Raw genomic sequence first — 22,164 nt, forward strand, 5'->3', positions numbered from 1 at the left:
TGGTGGAGGGGAGGGGCTGCGATCTCTTTTAAAGCAGAAGGGATCCTACACTGGCAGGGCCGGCGTGTGCAGCCCTACATTACAGTGCCCGACTCGATGCATCTAAACTAGTTTGGTCAGCTTCTCCATTCCCTGGAAGCTGGGGAGCCACCACATCAGCAACTCTGTTGCTAAGGCAACTGCTTACTTTCCATATCAACTGCAAACTCGTTGCTATGGAAACACATATACAAGAAAAATTCCGCTCTCCAGCCAGGGACCAGATGGCAGGGAACTCAGGGAAGTCATGGGTTAGGGGGCTTTGCTAAATGGGGTGTTTACTAGAGTGCATTTCTCTCCCCATCTCCGAGGCACCACCAGCCCGGAGCACAATTAGAAATTACCATCTCGTTACAAAAAGCAAAGGTTTGTTTTCTGCCTGCAAAACTACAGGCAGGAACTACAATAACTACAGGTAAATTGTTTTTGAAGTAATTCTGAATTTTTCCCTCTAAATATGAACTTCTTTTGTTTTTATTCCCCATGCTGAAGATACCCTAAAATGAATTCTCTAGTCAAACGGTAATGGAAATGTAATTTTTAGTAAGAACTGAAACAGAGGTTTTCTCCTTTCTGATGGAGAGATAATCCAGAAATCCTCTTTAGTTTCCACCAACTAAGTGCTAATGTGTCCCAGATTTATACCTCTGCTCTGACTTCTCTGCTGAGCTTGAAACTCACATATCAAACCTCCAAACTGATAGCTCCGCTCAGATGTTCAAAAGCCACCTCAAATTTAACATGGTCAAAACAGAATTTTTGCTCTGTCCGCCATCTGACTTCCCAACGCTCATCTGCCCACAACCCCTCATCTGCAAACCCCAACTCTGGTCTAAGCCAGCACCATTTCTTGTCATCTCTAACCTCCACCACTGGAACCAGCTCAGATACATGCTTCTCTCCCTGATGTCTCTTTAAAACGGCTCATTCTCCCTCTTTAATGTGCTTTCTACTAGCCTTCTTTCTTTTCCTTGGACATTTCAAGCTGTTGCTACCTCAGGGCCTCTGCACCTGCTGTGCTCTCTGTTCCAATCTTTGCAGCACCCCTCTTGCCATTTAAAGCATGGCCCGACAGCACCTCCAGGAAGCCTCCTGCTCTCCTCCCCACCCCTCTCCAGCAAATTACCCTGTTGTATCTTCATTGCGTGTATCACTATCTGATCTCTTACCTAGGTGTCCATGTATGGACCTACTATTTAACATGGACATCGCCCTCCCCTTCTTCCCGCCCTATGGATAGTCTAAAACAGATGGTAATTAACTATAACAGGTTACCACTATAGCCTAGGCACCCAAACTGTGCTTGGCACTCCCCATGTACGTGTGGCATGAATGATCACTGCTAAAAATGCTTCTAAAAGGACTAAGCTACTTTTTTGGCAAACACTGAGTCTATTTTTACTTTGCAAACTAAGGCTTCTGCAGGGTCTCGGAATCCAGGCTACGAACACAGGTTCTCCCTTTTCATGATGGCGTCTGTGGAAGACACTGGAAAGAACTGGGCATCCCATGCGGTATTCTCAGAATACTGCGCAGGGCGCAGCTCTGGGCCACACTGCTGTACTCTGATTTCAGGAGACCCCAGGTGCTCCCCCCACCCCCACCAGAGCCATGATGAGAGTAACGCTCGTGTGACTTGGCCTTTTTTTTTATTCCTCCTAAAAACAAAGTGTACAAACGTCCTGCTAGCTGACGGTTTTCTGTCTAGTGACATTAGTTAAATCACTTCTCGGTCCTGTCCCTAGAGGAGTACAGACATAGCCTCTGAGAGGCATTTCACAGGGCCCCAGCAAATGGAAGACAAGCCTGAACTTGAACCCACCGGGTGCAGAGCGGAACCCCACCTATCCTGTGGGGACAAGAGGAAGAGACCAAGGGGTCACTGGAGAGCCTTTCCCCTGGGAAGTAGCACAGTCTCTCCGCCTGTATTGACTAGTCTCCTGCTGAGTTCACACACCCGTGCACACGTGTACACACACACATCAAAGACTTCATCCCGTTCTTGGAACGCTCTGTAACCTCACACGGCAAACTGGCAGGTTATTATTGAAAAAACAACTTTACAGTGCTATCTTCAACCATACATTTCCTTGCTTTTCTTATCATACTTGGCACAGACTACATCTTCACCTCTATCAAGCTATTGCTTTTGAAAGTATTAAATGCAATTTAACCAGAATATCTTGAAGCAAAACCTTGGTTAACTGCCATGTTTAAAAAAAAAAAAAAAAAAAATGGGTCAGCGTCTCTGCTTTAGTTAAGTTACCAGAGCAATTTAAAGTTTCCCCTTGCTGTCCTAGCTTCCCCACCAACACCTTACTCTTACTTACATAACCTCCCTGACCACCCGTCTCGCTCCTTCCTCTTCCCTGACACTGTTCCAACACATCCCTTGGGTCCAGCAACATTCATCTCCTCTAGACCTCAGTGACAGAAAATCCCATGCTTGCTTAGCAACACAAGCAACATTTTATTTGGGACTGCAGTGGGCCCAGACACAAAACTACCTTTCTTAGCCTGCTTTGCAGTCATGTGACCAGAGGACAGCCAATGAGATGAAAGCAGAGCGTGGGGTTTCCAAAAAAGCTCCTTAAAACCACTAACTCAGAGGTGCCTGGATGGCTAGTTGGTTAAGCGAGTGCCTTTGGCTCAGGTCATGACCCCAGGATCCTGGAATTAAGCCCCACATCTGGCTCCCTGCTCAGTGGGGAGCCTGCTACTCTGCCTGCTTGTATTCTCTGTCAAATAATAAATAAAAATTTAAAAAAAAAAAAAAAACAACCTGCTACATCATTGGGATCCTCACCTTGGGTCCTTCCCTGCACACCCCTTCCTACTTGCTACATGGAAACATGCTAGCTGATGCCACCTCCAACCACGAGAAGCCTCTGAGAATGGAAACCAGCACTGACCAAGAACAGCAGAGCAGAAAGAGAGATGGGATGTGCGTCTCTGCCCAGCTCCTCAAGACTTATTCTATGTGGCAGACTAATCCCCTTGTAGTGTGCTTAATTCACTGTTGCTTGAATTTTCTAGAATAAATAGTCAAACCTCATCCTACCTCATCCATCCTTGGAGGTCCCGTGCTCATTCCCACACCAGAATAATGCTTCCTATATTTAGTCGAGTGCTTCCCCCCCATGAAGAGTACCCACATGACCCATTTTGGGGACGAGAACCTTTCTGACCTCAAACGACACCTGTCACCTCACTAACCTGGCACGCTTCCCATACCTGTGCTGGCTGCTTCTTCTTCATTTTTTATTATGGCTCCTATTTCCCTGCAATCAAGCTCCCAAAAGGCAAGAACCAGATCTCGCTTTTTTTTTTTTTAAACATTTTATTTATTTATTTGACAGACAGAGATCACAAGTAGGCAGAGAGGCAGGCAGAGAGAGAGAGAGGAGAAAGCAGGCTTCCCACTGAGCAGAGAGCCCGATGTGGGGCTCGATCCCAGGACCCTGGGATCATGACCTGAGCCGAAGGCAGAGGCTTTAACCCTCTGAGCCACCCAGGCGCCCCAGATCTCGCTTTTTAACTTAACCTTTCATGTTACCAAATAATTCTACTGAACAAACTAATAAGGAGAGGACGCTGGTTACTCTGAAATCACAGGTAAAGAGACACTGACGACCTACGAACACGGAGGCCCTCCACAGAACCATCTGGGAAGTTCTGACAGTAACTTCAGGCCCATGTTAAACCAAATGCAGCCAAAAGATTAACCCTCGCAGGGCTACGCAGATGTATTCACTCAGACAAGCGGCAAATATTAAAAGTGACAAGAGTGGGGAATGGGAATAAGGTACTTTAAGGTGACCATAAAACCAAAATTCATAAACAAAAGACCTGCCTAATAAACCACAGTATCATCAAAACACTACATTAGCCTTTTAAAAATACAGTCATCGGTTTCAAGTGCAAAAATGTCCACTGGGAAGATGGGGAATTTTCTATAAAATCTAAGACCTGCCATCATTTTGCCAAAACTTAACAGCATTAAGATGACCAAGGGCTCTGAAAGAGAGAGACTATGGATTAATCTAAACAACCCATCATTATTTATGAAAGAAGCAAAACCTATGACTTTCAAATAGGAGGTCAGTGTGCCAACTTCCCATATTATTTACTCCAGAAAATTATCCTGCAGCGAAAGTGATTTCAAAGGGAAATCCCAAAGCCTCTTCAGCTCAACGGGGGGAGGTTCTGAGAGCAATTTCTTGTTGCTTGGATATCCGGGCAGTGCTTCAATGAAGAAGCACCCCATACACCTACCAGGTACCGGGTAGGCCTACCAAAGAAAACACGACATTTTTTGAACCATTCATGGGGAGAGCTACTGGCCACCAGTGGGGTGGTGTCCAGTAGACACTAGACACTAGACACTTCGAGTCCAGAAGAACCAAGCTTTCTTTCCAGGAGACTTGTAGGGCTCCTTAGCGAGGTCAGTAACAGCAGTCACTATGGGAGGACCCGAGAAAGCAGTGTATTTTTGAAACAGAAGGGCCAGAAAGGAATGATGAGAGAAACAGGAAACATAAGCAAAAGAAGGGGACAGGGAGGAAGGAAGGACTTCTGTTGGTAAGTTCCAGGAGCCAGGAGGAAAGGGGGTGGGGGGGTGGCTCACTGGACCACCAGCCGCACATTCAACTCTGCATCTTTCCAGTACTTGGTGTACTGAGTAGAGTAGGAACGGACAATAACGGCTATTTTAAGAAGTCTTTTGAACGAGCGAATGAGCAGACAATGAACAGTCGGCAAGATTGGGACAACAGAAATGCATGCCCCCCACCCCTCGCCAACACATCTAGTATCTGGAAGAATCGGAAAGAAGCAGAGTGCTGGGATCGGTGGAAGAACGTGGCCAAGGGTGGTACAGGCTTCTTGGAATGACCGGATGCTGGTACGAAACGCTCCCTATTCCAGGGCTGGTGACAAGGGGTTGTATTTACTTCAGGCGCTGGGACACCAGGAAAAGGTTTCAACCTTCTAAGGCAACAAAGTCTACGTTTAGCACGGACAAGAAAAAGCCACGTGCTGGGCAGTATGCACTGGTGAGCAAGAGGCAGCCCATAGGAAGAAACTTACATTTTCCGCCTGTCCCCCGATTCCAAATTACCCTGATTTTTAGGACCTTCCCCACCAAAACCAGACTACGCAGTCCTTCAAAGGGCATCCCTTACCCAAAATAAAAGAAGCCATCTCTTCTTCCTAAAAGCACCATCATTGGAACGGGTACACTGACTAGTATCACGGGAACGGGAAAGGCTCCTGATATGGCGTTGACACTACCAAAGTGGGGGGCAGATTAGAGGCAACAGTGCATATGGGGGTGTCCCGCCATGTAAGAGATCATTTTCCCACCTGCCTTTGAGAAAGAATCTCATCTACGTGGATGGAGAAGCGAAACATAAGGGACCTGGCAACTGGAAGGGAGAGCTTGTGTGAACAGTGTCTGTACACAGAGAAGGGACCCTGGACTTGGGCCAGATGAGTGGAGGGGACCTGGAAGGGATCCTGGAAGCAGAAAGTCGAGAGGGCAGTGGTAGGCTTCGTACAGATGCCACACCTCTCTTCCCATTTGCTGACCAAGACAGAATCTGGCCCCATCTCAACAGCACAAAAAGATTCTCTGTATTTCTTTCTCTACCCTGCACCCCCAAAGTAAATTCTGGGTTACTGATGTTATTTTAGTTCCCTATAGGTCATGTTCATAGACTATTTTGAGGAAGAATGTAGAGATCACCTGCAACAGCCTGTCTACCGAGGTGTATTCGAGCACCCAGGTTAATTTAAGCGGAAGGCCCTCCAAAACTGGACGGAGTGAAGGTGAATTCCCATTCTCCTACTTACCAGCTTTGTGACCTCCGGTGAGTTCCTTAACCACTCTGAGCTTAACTGCTCACCTATCTGAGGAAAATAGGACCTACCTCACAGGACTGTAGTGAGGAAGTGGGATATTGTATATGGAGGGTTCAAAGAAGGGGTTTCCATATTGTGTCTGTCACTGTTATTACAAAATACAGGTGGCTTTTCCCTTCTCCTGAGTCGGAGGTTCCATTTGTTCATCCGCTTTTTATCGAATGAACAAAATCTTGGGATCCTCCAGGAATACGCAACATGCAGAGTCACAGGGCACGCGGTCAATAATTTCAGGCTGTCTGCAGAGCCTCTGATCTCCAAAGACCCCAGTGAAGAAGCCTGGCCATTACAAATTCCTGCTTCTTGGTGAGAGCCGAGACAGCTTAGCACCAGCATCAAAGCTAGAACCAGGTAGCCTGGCTTCTAATCCACTCCTCTTTCAACCAAGACAATAAGCTAAAACTGTATTTAAAGCACTCAGCCCAGGGGGCATCTGGCTGGCTAAGTAGGAAAAGCATGTGACTCTGACTCTCGACTCTGACTCTCGACTCTGACTCTCTGGGTTGTGGGTTCCAGCCTCCTGCTGCAAACAGAGAATACTTAAAAAAAAAAAAAAAATTAAAAAAATTTAAAAAAAAGTTTAAAAAAAAAAACCAGCTCTGGATATAATAAACATACCTTTTATTTATTTATTTATTTGACAGACAGAGATCAGAAGTAGGCAGAGAGGCAGGCAGAGAGACAGGGGGAAGCAGGCTCCCCGCTGAGCAGAGAGCTCGATGGGGGGCTGGATCCCAGGACCCTGGGATCATGACCTGAGCCAAAGGCAGAGGCTTTAACGCACTGAGCCACCCAGGCGCCCCAACATACTTTGTTTAAAAATATTTATTTATTTATTTATTTAACAGAGAAAGAGAGAGAGACAGAGACAGAGACAGAGACATAGCAAGAGAGGGAACACAAGTAGGGGGGAGTGGGAGAGGGAGAAGCAGGCTTCCCGCTGAGCAGGAGCCAGATGCCGGGCTTAATCCCAGCATCCTGGGATCATGACCCTAGCCGAAGGTAGACACTTAAGGACTGACCCACCCAGGCACCCCAATAAATATACTTTTGTACAGTGTTTCCTTGATAAACCCTCTTGCAACAACATTTTTCATTCAACTAGTAAGAAGTAAAGAGAAGGCACAGAAATAGAAACACACATACCCAAGCGGTTATAATCCCTCTGTAAAAGGGAATGGCACTTTACTTCTCCTTTACAAGTACTCAGAGAGGTTAGCAGGGGCTCATCTTACAGTCTTAACCAAGATCTGTATTTATGGGGTATAAAACTTATTCTCAGACTTTGAAACTCTCCTGTGATTGATTCAGGCAAAGGTCCAGCCACTGCTGGTAGGGAACTCGGCACAAGGTGCAAACAGCCAACCCCGCGTGGGCCCACAGCTGACACTCGGCATCCCCAGGAGGGGTCACCAGCCTTCCTCACACGAGAACAAGGGAGAATGGTCTATAAAGCATTTGGGGGGGGGGGCAAACTTGATCCAGCCTTACTTCCATTTCACAGAAATACAAGGGGATAGAAGAACATGCTAAATGAAATTGCCATGAAGCCGCCGGAACCTGGGCCACTCCAGAGCACAACGGATGGGTCTCTAATGAGGAAGGGCACTGGAAAGGGGAGCGGCCAAGGCTGCTGTCCTGGAAAACAGACGCCAGGCACCTAACAGCCAACTGCACAGCATAAACCACGTTTGGATCCCAATTCAATGAAACATTCTATAAATCCTCAGAGATCTCTAAATATGGATCTGATATTAGGTGAGACCAAGGAAATGTTTGCTTGGTTCAGGGAGATGCCGGAATTGAGCTGATGTAAAACCTGGCGATTTTTCTTCTGCACACGGGAGGTAAAAGAACATGGGGAAAAAAAAATAAAAGTTAAAAAAAAAAGGGGACTTGAGATCTGGATCTGCTTCGAAGCTTGCAAACTCTTGAGCTGGTTGTGGGCAACGGGGGTGAGAGGGAGTCATCACGCTACTCTCTCTCCATGTGTGTCTGAATTTCTCTAGATTACAAAATTTAAAAAAATTCTATCTTTCACAATCCCTTTTAAGTCTTTATGTATCTAAGTCTTTTTTTTTTTTTTAGATTTTTTTTTTTATTTATTTATTTGAGAGAGAGAGACAGTGAGAGAGAGCATGAGCGAGGAGAAGGTCAGAGAGCGAAGCAGACTCCCCATGGAGCTGGGAGCCTGATGTGGGACTCGATCCCGGGACTCCAGGATCACGCCCTGAGCCGAAGGCAGTCGTCCAACCAACTGAGCCACCCAGGCGTCCCGTATCTAAGTCTTATAAGAGATAAAATGTAGAGGCACCTGGGTGGCTCAGTTGTTAAGCATCTGCCATCAACTCAGGTCATGATCCCAGGGTTCTGGGATCAAGCCCCACATCGGGCTCTCTGCTCGGCAGGAAGCCTGCTTCTCCCTCTCCCACTCCTTCTCCCACTCCCCCCCCACCCCCGCTTGTGTTCCTTCTCTTGCTGTGTGTCTCTATCAAATAAATAAAATCTTTAAAAAAAAAAAAAAAGAGAGAGAGAGAGAGAGAAATGGAAGCAAAACTGTCTATTCTCCCCGACTTACTCATTCATGAGATGTTCCCGATGAAATCTCAGCTTTGGAAAGAACCCAAGAGGGCAAGTAGTTCAGGGAGTCTCAAAACTGGCGGCAAGTCAGAAACACCCATAGAGCTTATCAGAACCACCAATCGTCCCCAACCCACCTCAAACCGACTAAATGAGCATCTCCAGGGCGGGAGCCAGAAATGCTCATGGTGGTGCCCTGGGGGTTGCTGGTGCAGTCTTGGAAGATCCCTCTCCCACATCCCAGGCAGACAGGTATCCAGCAGGGGACGTGTTCCAAGCCCGCAAGGATAAGGACCACACTGGATCCTGCAATCTCAGTTATACTGAGCTTAAAACTGTGTTCTACACTTTCAGAAGAAAAAAAAAAATGTGACTACAATGTGCAAGCCTTCCGTTCTCCCCCTTCAATGAACACATATTTCTCACCGACATTCGGGGGTACTTGGTCGCTGCACAGTGGCCCAACCTCAATGTGGAAGCTACCAGCAAGTAAAATCCCCGGGGGGGGGGCGGGCAGAGAAAAACAAGCTTACCTGTACAGCCAAAGAGGCTTTCACTGAGCAAAGTATCAGGGAGAATGCCTTCCCCTTTACTGAGCTAGCCAGGGGAGAAACCCCAAATGGAGGGGCCAGCACGGGCACCCTGGAAAGCGGTGGGAGTAACCCAAGAAAGGAGGAGAAAAGGGGGAAAACTCACACACTGGGCTCTGTTCTCGTAAAATCACAAACAATGGGAACAAACTCCCAACGACAACACTGACTGGCATCCGATCAGAAACACGTCAGTACAGGTCGGCACAGCTAGGAATCCAGAACCCCACATTTCCTAAGATTAACAATCTCAAATCCATAAAGCCATTCCCCTTCCACAGGACAACTGTCACCCCTGGAAAAGCGGACTCCCAGAGCGGGGGCTGGGGGCACACAAGGGGGAGATGGCACTCCGGCCGGTGTGCATTCACTCACACACACACCCCGCCCAACACACCTGTCACTCGGGGGAGGGGGGGCTCCGTCCGAGTCTCATTGCACACTGCGGAGCTGCTTTGTTGAATGGTTCTGAGTGAGCGTTTGCTCCGTTACTTTTCTGTGTGCTGGCTTAGGGCAAACACGGAGCCAGGCGGGAAGTGACACGCAGGACAGGTTCGTGCCAAACTGAATATGCTGTTCGCCGCCTTCTCGGGGACATGAGACTCTGGGGGACCTGGACAGCATTTTCTTCACTGTCTTCTCATCCTGGAGTTGCTTTCTAAGATCTTTCCCCTCCTAACCATAAAGACCCAGCTATACAGAAATGTTTAATAGCATGGACTTGGATCTTGACGGGGTTGCGGTGAACCCTCTTTAAGTTCAAAGAAGAATGGTAAAGCAGTCAACAGACCAAGTACGAGGTCGGTCTCCGTGTGCTCCTTCGGCAAGGTGGAGGGGAAGGACAGAGAGCAGTGGACACCCAGGGACAGTGGCAGCGCCCCATAAATGTCACACTTAGGGAAAAATACGGACGTGCGGTCTATTTGCATATGCACACCAGACCCAGGCATCGCCTGGCCCAGCAGTCAAAGGCAAAGCTCCTGAGTGTCCACATTCTTGCCCGTGTTCCCAAGCAAGCCCCCTCCTCAAACCCTGCATGCCCACTCCCCATCTTGAACATAAACTCCAGGGGAACAGCATTTGCAGAAAAACGTGTCCCAGCTGCAGCAAGGAGAAATATGGCGTCACCCCTTCTTGATTCATACTCTTCCACGCCCAAGACGAGCAGAGTTTTCTCCAGCTTAGATTTTACTGCAAACAGGACCATGTTTCTGGAGAAGGAAAGGCCCCAACACTGCACAGCCAGTGGACCCACAGCCAAACTTCAAGAAGGGGCAAAAGCAGATCTCCAGCTATACACCAAAATGTCACTACCATGAAAACCCAGGCTGAAACATACAGGAATAATGCGACAACTCTGGACCACCGTTTTGTGATTATGTTCAGATACCACAGTGGGAAACCCTCAATCCAGCATGAACACCAGAAACACCGTCCAATGACCATGTTGAAGGCAAAGGACGTTCTCTGCCACCAAATGAATGAAATAAAATTACTCAATTATAACTGCGCCCTTTGGTGTGGTGAATTTACATCCCTCGACATTGTTTTTTTCATGGGGAGAAAGGGCACATTTTTGAAAAAGAAAAACTCGAGTTCCAGACCCAAAGAGCTTACCTGACTCCTCTCCTTGTCCACTTTCTTAAAACACTTATTCAAAGACAAATTATGTCTCACTGAGTTTTTCCACCCAGTAGGTGCGTTTGCAAAATACGGAAAATGTTCCAAGATCCAGTTGTAGATATCCTTTACTGGCAGGCGCTTGGTTGGAGAGTCCTCGATGGCCATAAATATGAGGCAGCTGAAGGAGTAGGGGGGTTTGCAGTTGGGGTTCTGCCTGGCATCGTAGGGCATGTCAGAGTGGGCAGGGGATGGAGGGGTGTCATCGTCCAGGTCCTGGACAGGGCTGACACTCCTGAGGACTGACTCCCCGAAGCTCTTCAGCAAGTTCTTGCTCTCGTGAAGCCAGTTCAAATTGGTCAGCTCCTCATCTTCCATGGCCCCCTCTTCTAATCGGATGTCAGGCAGAGAAAAGTCGAGGTCATCGTCCTCCTGCAGGGCCTTGGAGAAACCACCACCCCGGTAACACTGACTCAGCCCACTGGAGACGCGAATTCCTGAGCTTTCTGGCTTCTTACTGGGAGGCATGACGGGACCCATTTATGTGAAGGCTCCTGGTGAACAGAGGACAAAGAAAAGATGAGTTGGGAAACCCAAAACAGAGGCAGCTGTGCCCTCCTCATTCTTTTGCGCCCACCCCCCCAACCCCCACTACTCCTATGGACCCCATGCCCCTGGGAACAGCATCTCCTGCTGCCAAGCTGAGGACAACAAACCCACCACCCCACCACTCCACCACTATAAAGTAAAAGCAGTCCACCAGTGTAGCCCTGTGACCCTGCCACCTCTTAAAATACAAGGAGACTGAAACTATTTACAGTACCTTTAATAACGCAAATATATCACAAAAAGAATGGGGAACTCTACAAAGCTTTCTTCCCAGATTCACATCACCATTATATTATCACTGTGCCCCACTGGGAATAATCAGTTCTCTCTTGGTGCCTCAGTTTCTCCTCAGAATATGAATGCATAGGGGCACCTGGCTGGCTCAGTGGGTTAAGCCTCTACCTTCAGCTCGGGTCATGATCTCAGGGTTCTGGGATCGAGCCCCGCAATGGGGCTCTCTGCTCAGCAGGGACCCTGCTTCCCCCTGTCTCTCTGCCTGCCTCTCTGCCTACTTGTGATCTCTCTCTGTCAAATAAATAAAATCTTAAAAAAAAAAATCTTAATAAAATCTTAAAAAAAAAAAAAGAATACGAAAATACAGGCAAGAACTCTTTCAAGCCTCACGATAAACACTACGAAGTAAACGCCATGCCCCACACTCTGGTCACTTGGGGTTCTAGGCCTCAGGGTTTATCCTTCCCTCGCCTCCCCCACTGCAAAATACCTGCAAGTTTAAGACCAGGTGTTTCAGATTAAGTTCAGCTGTCTCCACATGAAAACCATGACAACCGTCCCAGAATTAACATTCTGACCACAGCATGCGCTGATTGGTAGTGTTTTATATCTGACTGTATCTTTCCTCCACAAGCAATGGCCCCAAACTCTGCAACTTTAATCACAGCTGGCAAGTCTAGAGAGTGGTAAACAAGGAAGTCTGTGGGTTGGAACTAGAGGAAAAAGTGCATTCAATTATTGGGACACTACACCCCAGATGAAAAACTGAGTAACTTTAGGCACCACACCAATCAATGGGACTGTGAAGACAAGCCACTAACTGAAATTAGAATTGGTGAAAAAAGTTAGAGGAGCAACCTGCAGCTTCAACTGGAAGGTAAATGCAACAAAAATCGCTACAGAATTCTATTCTGCACCCCCCATGCCACCCCCATTTTTATCAATGACCTAGAACAGGGAGTACAACTTCTGATGAGAAAAGAAAATGAGGACGTGGCAAGTCCACAAACAGAATGACCCCGATAGATACAAAGCATATTCAACCCTCGAGTACTCAATGTAAGACAGAAAGAACAGTAAAGATAATGAAAGAGGTCTCCCACTGTCCACTCGCAGCGCTCACACGATGGGCTTGGTTTAAGAAGCATGTCTGTTTTATTTTCTCCCCCTGAGTAAGAAGATCAAGCCATCTCTCTAGAAAAACAGAATGAACACAAAAGCAGACACGATCATTCTAAGGCTCCAAATGCGCATTGGCAGTGTGCTGAAAGTAACTGCTTCAGCTGGGGAAGCTCTGGAATGGGATTCTAGAAAGCGTAATGTGAGACACCCAATGGCCTGCCAAGGGTGCCTGAAAACTCCAGCACCCTCCCTCCATCACAAGGTCCCCACACAGAACCTGCGGGCAGAAGGCGGGAGGAAGCTTTCCGGAGCTACTGAGAGATGCCCAGCTCCAAGGACAGAAAACTTCCAGTTTCAGCCACAGGGACTTCTTTCCGTCAACAAGGAACCTAACCTGAGTAGCACAGGACACAATTTAAAGAATAAGCTCGCATCTTTAGGTTTGGGGGTATGACAGAAGCCCCGCCTGGTAATGTTTTTACCATTTTTATGAACAAATCAAAGCTAGGCTTGTCTCCCTCCCAGTTTCCCCAGATCCCATCACAAAACCCTAAGTTTCTGAAAACCAGGAATATCCACACAGTAGAATACAAAGCGGAACGAAATACTCCAGGCACTGAAGTCAACTTCAGCTCCAGATGAAAGTTTTATGTCTCCCGAGCTTCCAAACAGGAAAATTATATCATGGCTGACAGTAAAGTAATTTAATTGCACTGTTGCTATGACAACATGCTGCTCTTTCTTTTCAATTTGCTTATTTGTCAGAAGCTTCCCAAAGGGACTAAGACACGATACTCCATGTTTTCTTTTGTTTTAAACAAACATTGCCAGCAGTATGGTCTTATTAGAAAAATGGCACTGTGGAGAAAAGAGAGTGACGGGGGTCCGCTACCTAGGAATCATCTGTCTGCTTTTTGTTTCTGTCCCCTCGTGCTGTCCAACTGTAAACTGCAACCCTATAAATCCAGCATTTTCGCAGCAACGGTATCAAGAGCTGCTGATCACTACAGTTCCATTTTAAAAAACAGTTCCCAGAAACCACCGCTGAGGAGTTTTCCATTATTATACTCTAACTACATAATTTGCCAAATCTTTTTTTCCTCCTATTTTAGAGGGGGGAAAAAAAAGAGAGCGAGCGAGCAAGAATCCGGATCATGTGAGTCTGCAGTTAGGCAAACATTTTTAATCTGCTACCACAATAGGGTTGCTACACCAGATACGCAAATAGTTACTCACTAGTGACCTCCTTACAACTTTTCGGTGTGCTATTAGTTACATTCCACACACACAACTCCACACACCCTCTTTCTGTTTTTATATGATTTGCTGTGTTTTGTTATCTTATTTGCTTTCCAAGGGAGAAAATGCAGCAGGAAAGCTGCATTTCTTGCCCACTATCAGAAGGTTTCCAAATAACTGACAAACACATTACTGACCCAGCTTTGAACAGATGTTCGAAGTGAACTTTGAAAAGTTAAGAAATCCTCTCCAAGCCGAGCAGGGCAGTCGCGATTTGGAGGGGCCGGGTAACCCCCCTCCACGCGCGCACGCGCGCGCGCACGCACGCGCTCCACTCCCGTCTACTGTACTTGTCAAAAACATTTCAAGGGGACCTGCGGGAGCGGCGATTGGCTGCGTCCCGCGTCAATCAGCGACGTTGCCAGGCAACGAGGAAACCGCTCTGCTCCCCGTATACTGGGCAATTGGGAGCTCGCATACCTTCACTGCCGGTCAGATGTCATAAACCTTTTATTGGCCGCACCGCGGCGAGCCTTAAAAACACATCAATAAAAGCCCGCCGTCCCCCCAACTTCTCCAGGGCCCAAAGAAGGTTTCCTAGAGAGCCGGGGTAAGGAGGGGTCGGGCCTCGGGGGTCTCGGGAGACGCTCACTGCCGGTGCCAAGCCCGCACAGTTTGGGGGGAGGGGGCATCTTTGTTAGGAGCCTGTTTCTCATCTTGGGGTCTCCCCTAGAGCGGCACCCGCTCCCCCGGCCCGGAACGGCGGGGATCCCGTCCTCCGCGGACAATACCAACTCTGCTCCTTTCGGGCGTCTTTTGGAAATCTAGGCATCGGGAAACAGCCCTCACGTCGGGGCAGGAAACTCTTCGGACCGGGCAACTTCCCCGCTCGGGGGCTGCAGTCTCCCCGCCCGGCCGGGCCCCCGAGCCTGAACCCTCCCCCCAGTAACTGCGGAGTCCCTCGTCTGCCGTGAGCGGCGAGGTCGCCTCCAAGACGGCCTCGGACGAGTGCCCCCGCCCCAAGTCACCCCAATCCCACCGGGGCGCCAGCGGGAGCGGGGAGCAAACTCACCTGGCCGGAGCGGAGGCGCGGGGACGCCGCAGCCCTTCAGCGGGAGCCCACAAAGTTTCGCGGGCGCCCACGGGCATCGCTTGGTGGCCCGGCTAAGGACGCGCGGGCGCGGCGCGGCGAGCCCGGGGCGGCGGGCGGCGGGGGGCGGCCGCGGGCGCGGGCGGCAGGGGCGCGGGGGTCGCGGCGCGGCATGGGACCTGCGGCGTCCGCCGGGCGCGCCGCGCGTCCTCCCGCCGGCCCCGCCGCTCTCCCCGCCCCGTCCCGCCTCCCGCTCGCCTCCGCCGCGGCGCGTCGGGCCGGGGCGCGCCGAGCGGCGAGAAATTGTTTCCACTGCAAACAAAAAAAGGCGACACATGACCAGGCAGGAGGAGGGGAAGCGCGGGGAGGGAGGGGCGCGGAGGGGAGGGACGGAGCGCAGGGGGCGGAGGGAGCCGGAGAGAGGGAAAACGTGGGCCGGGCCGCCGGCTGCCCGGGGTGCGGACCCGCCGGGGCGGCCCATGTCCGCGCGCCCCTCGCCGCGATCGACCCCGCGCGCCGTGCCCGAGCGCTTTCCGGGGGACGCAGCAGGGCCGGGGCCGGCCTGGGCCGCGCGGACTCGCCTCCCGCCGCGCCGCGGGGCGGGGGTGACCGGCGCGGGCCCCAGCGACCCGGGGCGGCCGCGACCGTGGGCGGCGGGGCTGGCGGGCGGGCGGCGCGCGGCCTGCCCCTACCCCAGCCTCCGGCCACGCGGGCGGGCCGGCGCTGTGCCGCTGGCAACGTGTCGCCGGAACGCTCCTACCCCATCCGCATGCCTTACAAGGCTCGAAAGTAAAAATAAAAAGAATTACGATGCGGGCGAGCCTTGCGAGGGGGAGAAGAGATTCCACTTCTCCCCAACTACGGCGTCCTGGCGGGGCTCCCAGGCCGGTCCCCAGCCCTCCTCCAGCGCCCACCTCGAGCCCCGGGAGGAAAGGCACAAAGGCACCGCAGCCCCCCGCCCCGCTGGCCGCTCCTCCTGTCGTCTGCCGGCGCGTGTCTGCGGAGGGAGGGAGGGTGGCCATTACAGACAACCGAGCAAGAGGCCCGTCCTAGAGGCCACGCCGGTAGGTAGGCCCTCTGGGTGGGTGGGGGACGCTCAGCGCCGCGACCGACTTAGAAACCTCGAGAGAAACCCGGCCTTATCGCCTTCACATTTTGAGTTCTCGGGAACCCGACAGACAATTAGCAGGGCCACCCAGCGACCGGCGGCGCAGCCACCACTCCAAGTCTTTAGGCTCCTCCAAGGAAGGGCCACCCACTGCTAAAGCTGCCTTGGGAGAGGATGAGAGGAGAGTCCAACAGGACACCCTGGTGGTGACACAAATAAAAATAGGATTGCACCCCGCTTGCACAGAGCCAAATCTGTAGGTTCCTCCACAGAAGATAAGCCCAACCCATCACCCCTACCCTAACCCACCTGGGCCTGTGGACCGGCCATTTTGAGTTGAGAACTGAAGAAACAGCGGTGAACCCCCTCAGAAAGCCCTCTAGTTTGCAGCGCCTCGTAATGGAGCCAAAAGGGGAGAAAAAACCCACAGGGCTCCTGAATTTTTCTTCATCCAAAAAATAAACCCCAACTGATTTGGGAGTCATTCTTTTTAACAAAGCTTCCAAGTGGGGGGGGTGGCCGGTCTTTAAAAACACTCACCCCAAGCGTTATTACTTACCCGTGGTCTGGCAAATCCCACCCAGGAGATAACTCCAAGGTGGAGGCCCAGGGGTGGCTGGCGTTCATCCAGCCCCACCCTTCTTAATTACTGAGCACTTGACGTGACCTACCCAAACTCACTAAGCAAAAGGTGTAAGGTGAGAGAGACAGCTCTGAGGCGTCAGAGAGGTACTGGTGACATCAGCGATTGGACATCAGTCAAGTGTAGGTGGCACCCTCCTTCCGCCTATCTGTTGAGGGACTGAATCTCCCGTCAAAGCAACCAAGGCCAGAGACCTTTGTCCAAGCCCCCTTGCCCACCCAGAGAGGAAGAACTACTCCCCTGCCATCCTTCCCACCCATCACCAGCTCCCAACTCTCCCCATGGCCAACGACACTCACACGGTACCTAGAAATTTCTTTACAGTAAGACAAGTGGTGTGTTAATTTTCACTCCAGTCCTTTCTTTGTCCTCAGAGTTCAAGCACACAGAATAGGTCATTCTTGAAATTCTCCGTGTGAGCTGTTTAGCCTCCAAACCAGCCATGTAGGGTGAACAACATCTTTAAAACAGGCACGCCTTGGGCCAGGAGAAGCCCTGAGTAGAGGGTGGAGTATGGTGAGGTCAGCTGTCTTTTACAAGCCTGCCTCTCTTTCCTTCTGCGTGTTTTCAGTTTCTTCCCTTCTCAAACATACAGACCTTCTCTAATTATGACGGGGTTACATCCAAGGAAGCCCATCATCCTAAACTGAAAATATCCAGGAGTCAAAAATGCATTTCATACATTTCATACACTTAACCCATGGCGTATCACAACTCAGTCTAGCCCACCTTGAACATGCATAGAACGCGTACATTAACCTGCAACTGCAAATTGCGAAATCACCGAACATACACGTTGGATATCTCATGAGGTAACTTACCGACTACTGTCCTGCAAGTGGAAAACAGAAGTTGTATGGGTACAGAATGGCTGCAGCGTAGCGGGTTGTTGGCCCGGTGATCCCATGGCTGCCTGGGAGCTGAGGCTTGCTGCAGCTGCCCATCCTCCAGAGAGGGGATCGGACAGGATATCACTAACTCAGGGAAAGATCCGAATTCCCAATGTGAAGTCTGGTGTCTACCAAATGTGTATCGCTTTTCACACCGTCATAAAGTCAAAAAATCGTATGTCGAACTATCATACGTCAGGGATATTCCTTAACCCCTCTCTCCCACTTATCCTGGGTGAGGCGGCAGGAGGCATCAGCCTGACGAGGCAGTTGGGGGCCAGCACTGCCTGACATGGAGAGAGACCTACACGCATCTGCTACCTGTCGGTCTGAACTGGGGGAATCCATTCGCACATTTGTTGAAAGCCAGAGCAAGGTTTGGTGCAGCTCCTTTCCACCTTTAAATTCCACAGAACCACACCTCTGCAATAGATGCTCCCTGACCAAAGAGCGCAGGGGCCAAAGTCTTTGGGACAACTCCGTGTTCAATACCCTTCCTGAACATTCAGAAGTTCCCTTGCCCCTGAGAAGTCTCCAAAAAGCCATTTTTTACAAACATGTTCAACAGCAGAATCCTGCGTGTGCCCTGGAACTCACTTTGGGCAACACTTACATCCTGGCTGGGGAGCGGCTGGGACGATTCCACAGCCCCTTCCAGGCCTGGGCTGGAGGCACATGCATGTCTGCGGCCAGAAGACCTGGCCTCCCGCCCAGCCAGTCCCCAGTCGGTGTGGAACCTCAGGTTCCTCCTGTGTGCAGAGGAGTGCCTCTCCCCTTGATGATTTCTGCCGTCTTCTCCAACATGCTTCCCTGCCCTGCACCGTGGAAGCCTCTCTCCCCATCCGTGGTTCTTTGGCTAACATGATTACTTACAGAATAGTTCAGTGTAGCGCCTCTGAGCCCCCGTGACACAGTAACACCTGAAGAGATGAGCAATAAGAGGCCACTGCAGGTGGGAGGGCTGGGGACCTTCGTGTAGGAAAAGCAACCTGAGGCCGGCCTGCAAGCACTGTCTCCTGGATCCTTCAGGCTGACTCCAGTGAAGAGGACAAAGGAGTGGGAACCCAGGTCAGCCCCGGGCAGGCAGCACAGCTGGGCTTCTCAAAACTGGGGAGTCAGGTGGCAGTCCCTCCCTACCCTTCCCTCTGAGACCACAATGTCTTTCCCGCTTCCCTCTACACATCTCCTCCCTACAGGTTGACACTCTCTGCTCACTTAGGACCACCTGTGGTTGCCAACACCAAGGCCACAACTTCTGACTCTCCATACCCACCACCTACAGACTGCCTCTGCCTTCCATGCCATGGTCTACATCCTCAGGGAAATAACCCGATTGGCCTAGCCTGATTTAGATGCCTTTTCCTTTCTGCCCTTTCCCTCCTGTCCACTGAGGCTAGGTGCATGAAGGAACCATCAGGAACATCAAACGGGGGATGACTTTAGAAGGAGGATATCTAATGAAGACAAGTTGGTATCTGACCTGTTAGAAATGGGGAAGTCATGTTATAGACCTGAGCTTTTCTATTAGGGACACCCAGGAAGCCATACCTAATAGGTCAGAATCTTCTAGAATGGGTCCCAGGCATGCACATTTTAAGAAGGCATTACAGGAAGAGCTCATGTTCCAGGTAGGAGAAATGAATGGCATAAGAAAATTTATTAAATGTGGCTTGATCGTATTAGAAGATGCACTGGTTCCTCAAACAAATATTGACTACCTACCAAGTATACAGCATTTTGTTAGGTGCCAGAGATAAAAAGGGTTTTGTTTCTTACGGAGCATGTGTGTTAGTGGGTAAGAGTGGAAACATAATATGACCAAACTCTTTAATGCTAAGGTGAGCAGTTTATAGTCACTAACGCAAAGGGCAAGAGGAACTCATTGAGTATTTCTGAGCGCAGAAGTTACACTATCAGAAATAGGCTTTTTTTTTAAATATTTTATTTATTTATTTGACAGAGATCACAAGTAAGCAGAGAGGCAGTTAGAGAGAGAGGGAAGAAGCAGGCTCCCTGCTGAGCAGAGAGCCCGATGCGGGGCTCGATCCCAGGACCCTGAAATCATGACCTGAGCCGAAGGCAGAGGCTTTAACCCACTGAGCCACCCAGGCGCCCCCAGAAATAGGCTTTAAAAGACTGGCTTGGAACTAGTAGATAAATAAGTCGCAGAAACCTCATACACAGTTCAGTGATTATTAGCAAGAAAACTGTATTATAAACATCTAAACGGAGTGACTAGATTTTAATTGTTCTCAACACTGGAAGAAATGATAATAAAGTGACACCAGAGAGATGTTAGTGAACGCGACAGGGGCAATCGTGGTCTAATATCAAATATATATGTTGTATACCTTACACTCACTCACAATATTGTATATCAAATGTATCTCAGTTTTTTAAAAAAGAAGAAGGGTTGTGGAGGTGCATGGGAGGCTCAGCTGGTTAAGCATCTGACTTCTGATTTCGGCTGGTTTCGGCCCAGGTCAGGACAGGGTGGTAAGATTGAGCCCTACGTGGGGCTCTTTGCTGAGCACGGAGTCCGCTTCAGAGTCCCTCCTTCTGCCCCTCCCTGCCCCCCCACACACTCATTTTCTCTCTCTGTCTAATAAATAAATAATTAAAAATAAAAAATAAATAAAAGAATGGTATTGTGGTTTCAATTTTGGGGGAGGAAAAGAAAAAAAATGAAAAAAACCCAAAGTTAGTAGAACTACTGAGAAAGCAAGGCCATTGTCCATATAAAAGGTAACAAGGACTTTTTTTGAATGGCGTTTAAAAAAATTATAAAATATGCTAAGACATCAAAATATCTTAGCCCTCTGAGCAGCAGAGTTATGGGGTAAATTTTTTGGCCTGCTTCTTTCACATGTGTCTATTATATTCCAAATTTTTTACTATAAGCACCATTACACTGCATTACAGCAGTGGTTCTCAGCCTTGACTGTGCACCAAAATGACCTGTATTAAAATTGCTGGCCCCCACCCCCAGTTTGTGATTCAATAGATTGGGGCTGTGGCCTGATAATTTACATCTCTAACAAGCTCCCAGGGATGCTGCTGCTGGTTGAGGGACCACACTTTGAGACCCAAGGACTACAGAACAGTCAGCGAGACTGGAAAAAATGACTGTATGAAAGCCTTCAAAGGAAAAACAGAGATTGTCAAGTATGAGAAAAGAAGGGACGATTATGATCAAAGAAAACCCCTGAATCACCGGTTGGACTAAGTGTCTTTGAGATAATATATAAGAATGCTGTTGGTTATGGTAGAAAAGCTGCTCCCTTCCCTCAAGTGCAGAAGGAGGAAAAGACCCAGCATCACGTCTGGAAGGCCCTCCACTCTTGGAGACTTTTAAGGTTTGCTCCGGCATCTTGGCCCTTGCCTACCATCCTCTCTTGGTTTTCCCCTTGTGCATTCTTGGTGTTTACATGACAGGTTCTGAAGGGTGTAGCCTGGGAAAAGGCTTCTTCAAATTTCTCCAGTAGGGAACAGAGCCAGGAGGCTTCTTTGAAGAGGGAAGGAGGCATATGTGTTAAGGGAAAAGACGGTCAAATGGGTGAGGTGAAGCTCACTCCCTCAGGTGCTCTCACCAAACTCCAGCTTCTCAAATCTCCTGCTGGAGGCAACACGGAGACCCAGAACCTGTCAGCTCCTCTTTGAGCAGAAACACAAGTGTGAGAGAATCATCCAGAATCCAGATTTAATCAATGTCTTCAGCTGACAAGTATTTATGAAGCATCTAGCTGCTCCATGCCCAGGACTGCATGGAGGGGACCTGGAGAAACAGAAGGGGCAGCTCTTGCCCTCAAAGACCCAGGAGACTTGGGGAGAATTTACAAAGTGACTACAGGTAACACACACACACACACACACACACACACACACCACAAAACACCATGGCTGGAGGAGGTGTAGCCTGATGGCTGGCCGAACATCTGGGACCAGGTTCCTGGTGTCCCTTAACCACTTACTAGCTGGGTAACCTTAGTCAACGTGCTTAACTTCTTTCTCTCCACCTAGTTTCCTCATCTTGAGAAACCGTGGGTAAGGAGGTAGAATGCTAGCAAGGCCCTCTCATAGGGTTCTGATGAAGATCAAGTGAATTAGTATTAAAACACATATAGCCCTGGCACTTAGCACCACTTTTGTTAAGTAAATAAATTAAAAGGAAAGTATGGATATAGTTGACTGCATACCAATTTAAAATTTGTGTGTAGGGCCGAGGTCCTATAAATCAAGCAGAAAGATAGATTTTAAAATGAGGAAGTGGGGCACCTGGGTGGCTCAGTGGGTTAAGCCTCTGCCTTCGGCTCAGGTCATGATCTCAGGGTCCTGGAATCGGGCCCCACATCGGGCTTTCTGCTCAGCAGGGAGCCTGCATCCCCCCCTCTCTCTCTGCCTGCCTCTCTCCCTACTTGTGATCTTTCTCTCTCTGTCAAATAAATAAATAAAATCTTTTTTAAAAAATGAAGATTTGC

The 22,164-nt window shown here is 49.4% G+C and overlaps 1 protein-coding gene across 7 annotated transcripts in view; it reads right to left on the bottom strand.

Moving 5' to 3' along the window:
* Nucleotides 1–22,164, bottom strand: part of FOXN3 (forkhead box N3) — a 393,039-nt gene that overhangs the window by 206,635 nt on the left and 164,240 nt on the right. For 3 of the 7 annotated variants that reach the window (XM_044232286.1, XM_044232285.1, XM_044232280.1), the window contains exons 1-2: nt 15,028–15,140; nt 10,749–11,305 (exon numbers count right to left, since the gene is read on the bottom strand). In XM_044232286.1, coding sequence (XP_044088221.1) covers nt 10,749–11,291 — 543 coding nt within the window. In that variant the 5' untranslated portion in view covers nt 11,292–11,305; nt 15,028–15,140. Of the gene's footprint in view, nt 1–10,748; nt 11,306–12,993; nt 13,018–15,027; nt 15,141–22,164 lie in introns of those variants that run through there. The other 4 variants (XM_044232282.1, XM_044232281.1, XM_044232283.1 and 1 more) reach the window with 2 other exon arrangements.

The sequence above is a fragment of the Neovison vison genome, chromosome 13 (assembly GCF_020171115.1).
Source record: "Neovison vison isolate M4711 chromosome 13, ASM_NN_V1, whole genome shotgun sequence".
Classification (NCBI taxonomy): Eukaryota; Metazoa; Chordata; class Mammalia; order Carnivora; family Mustelidae; genus Neogale; species Neogale vison.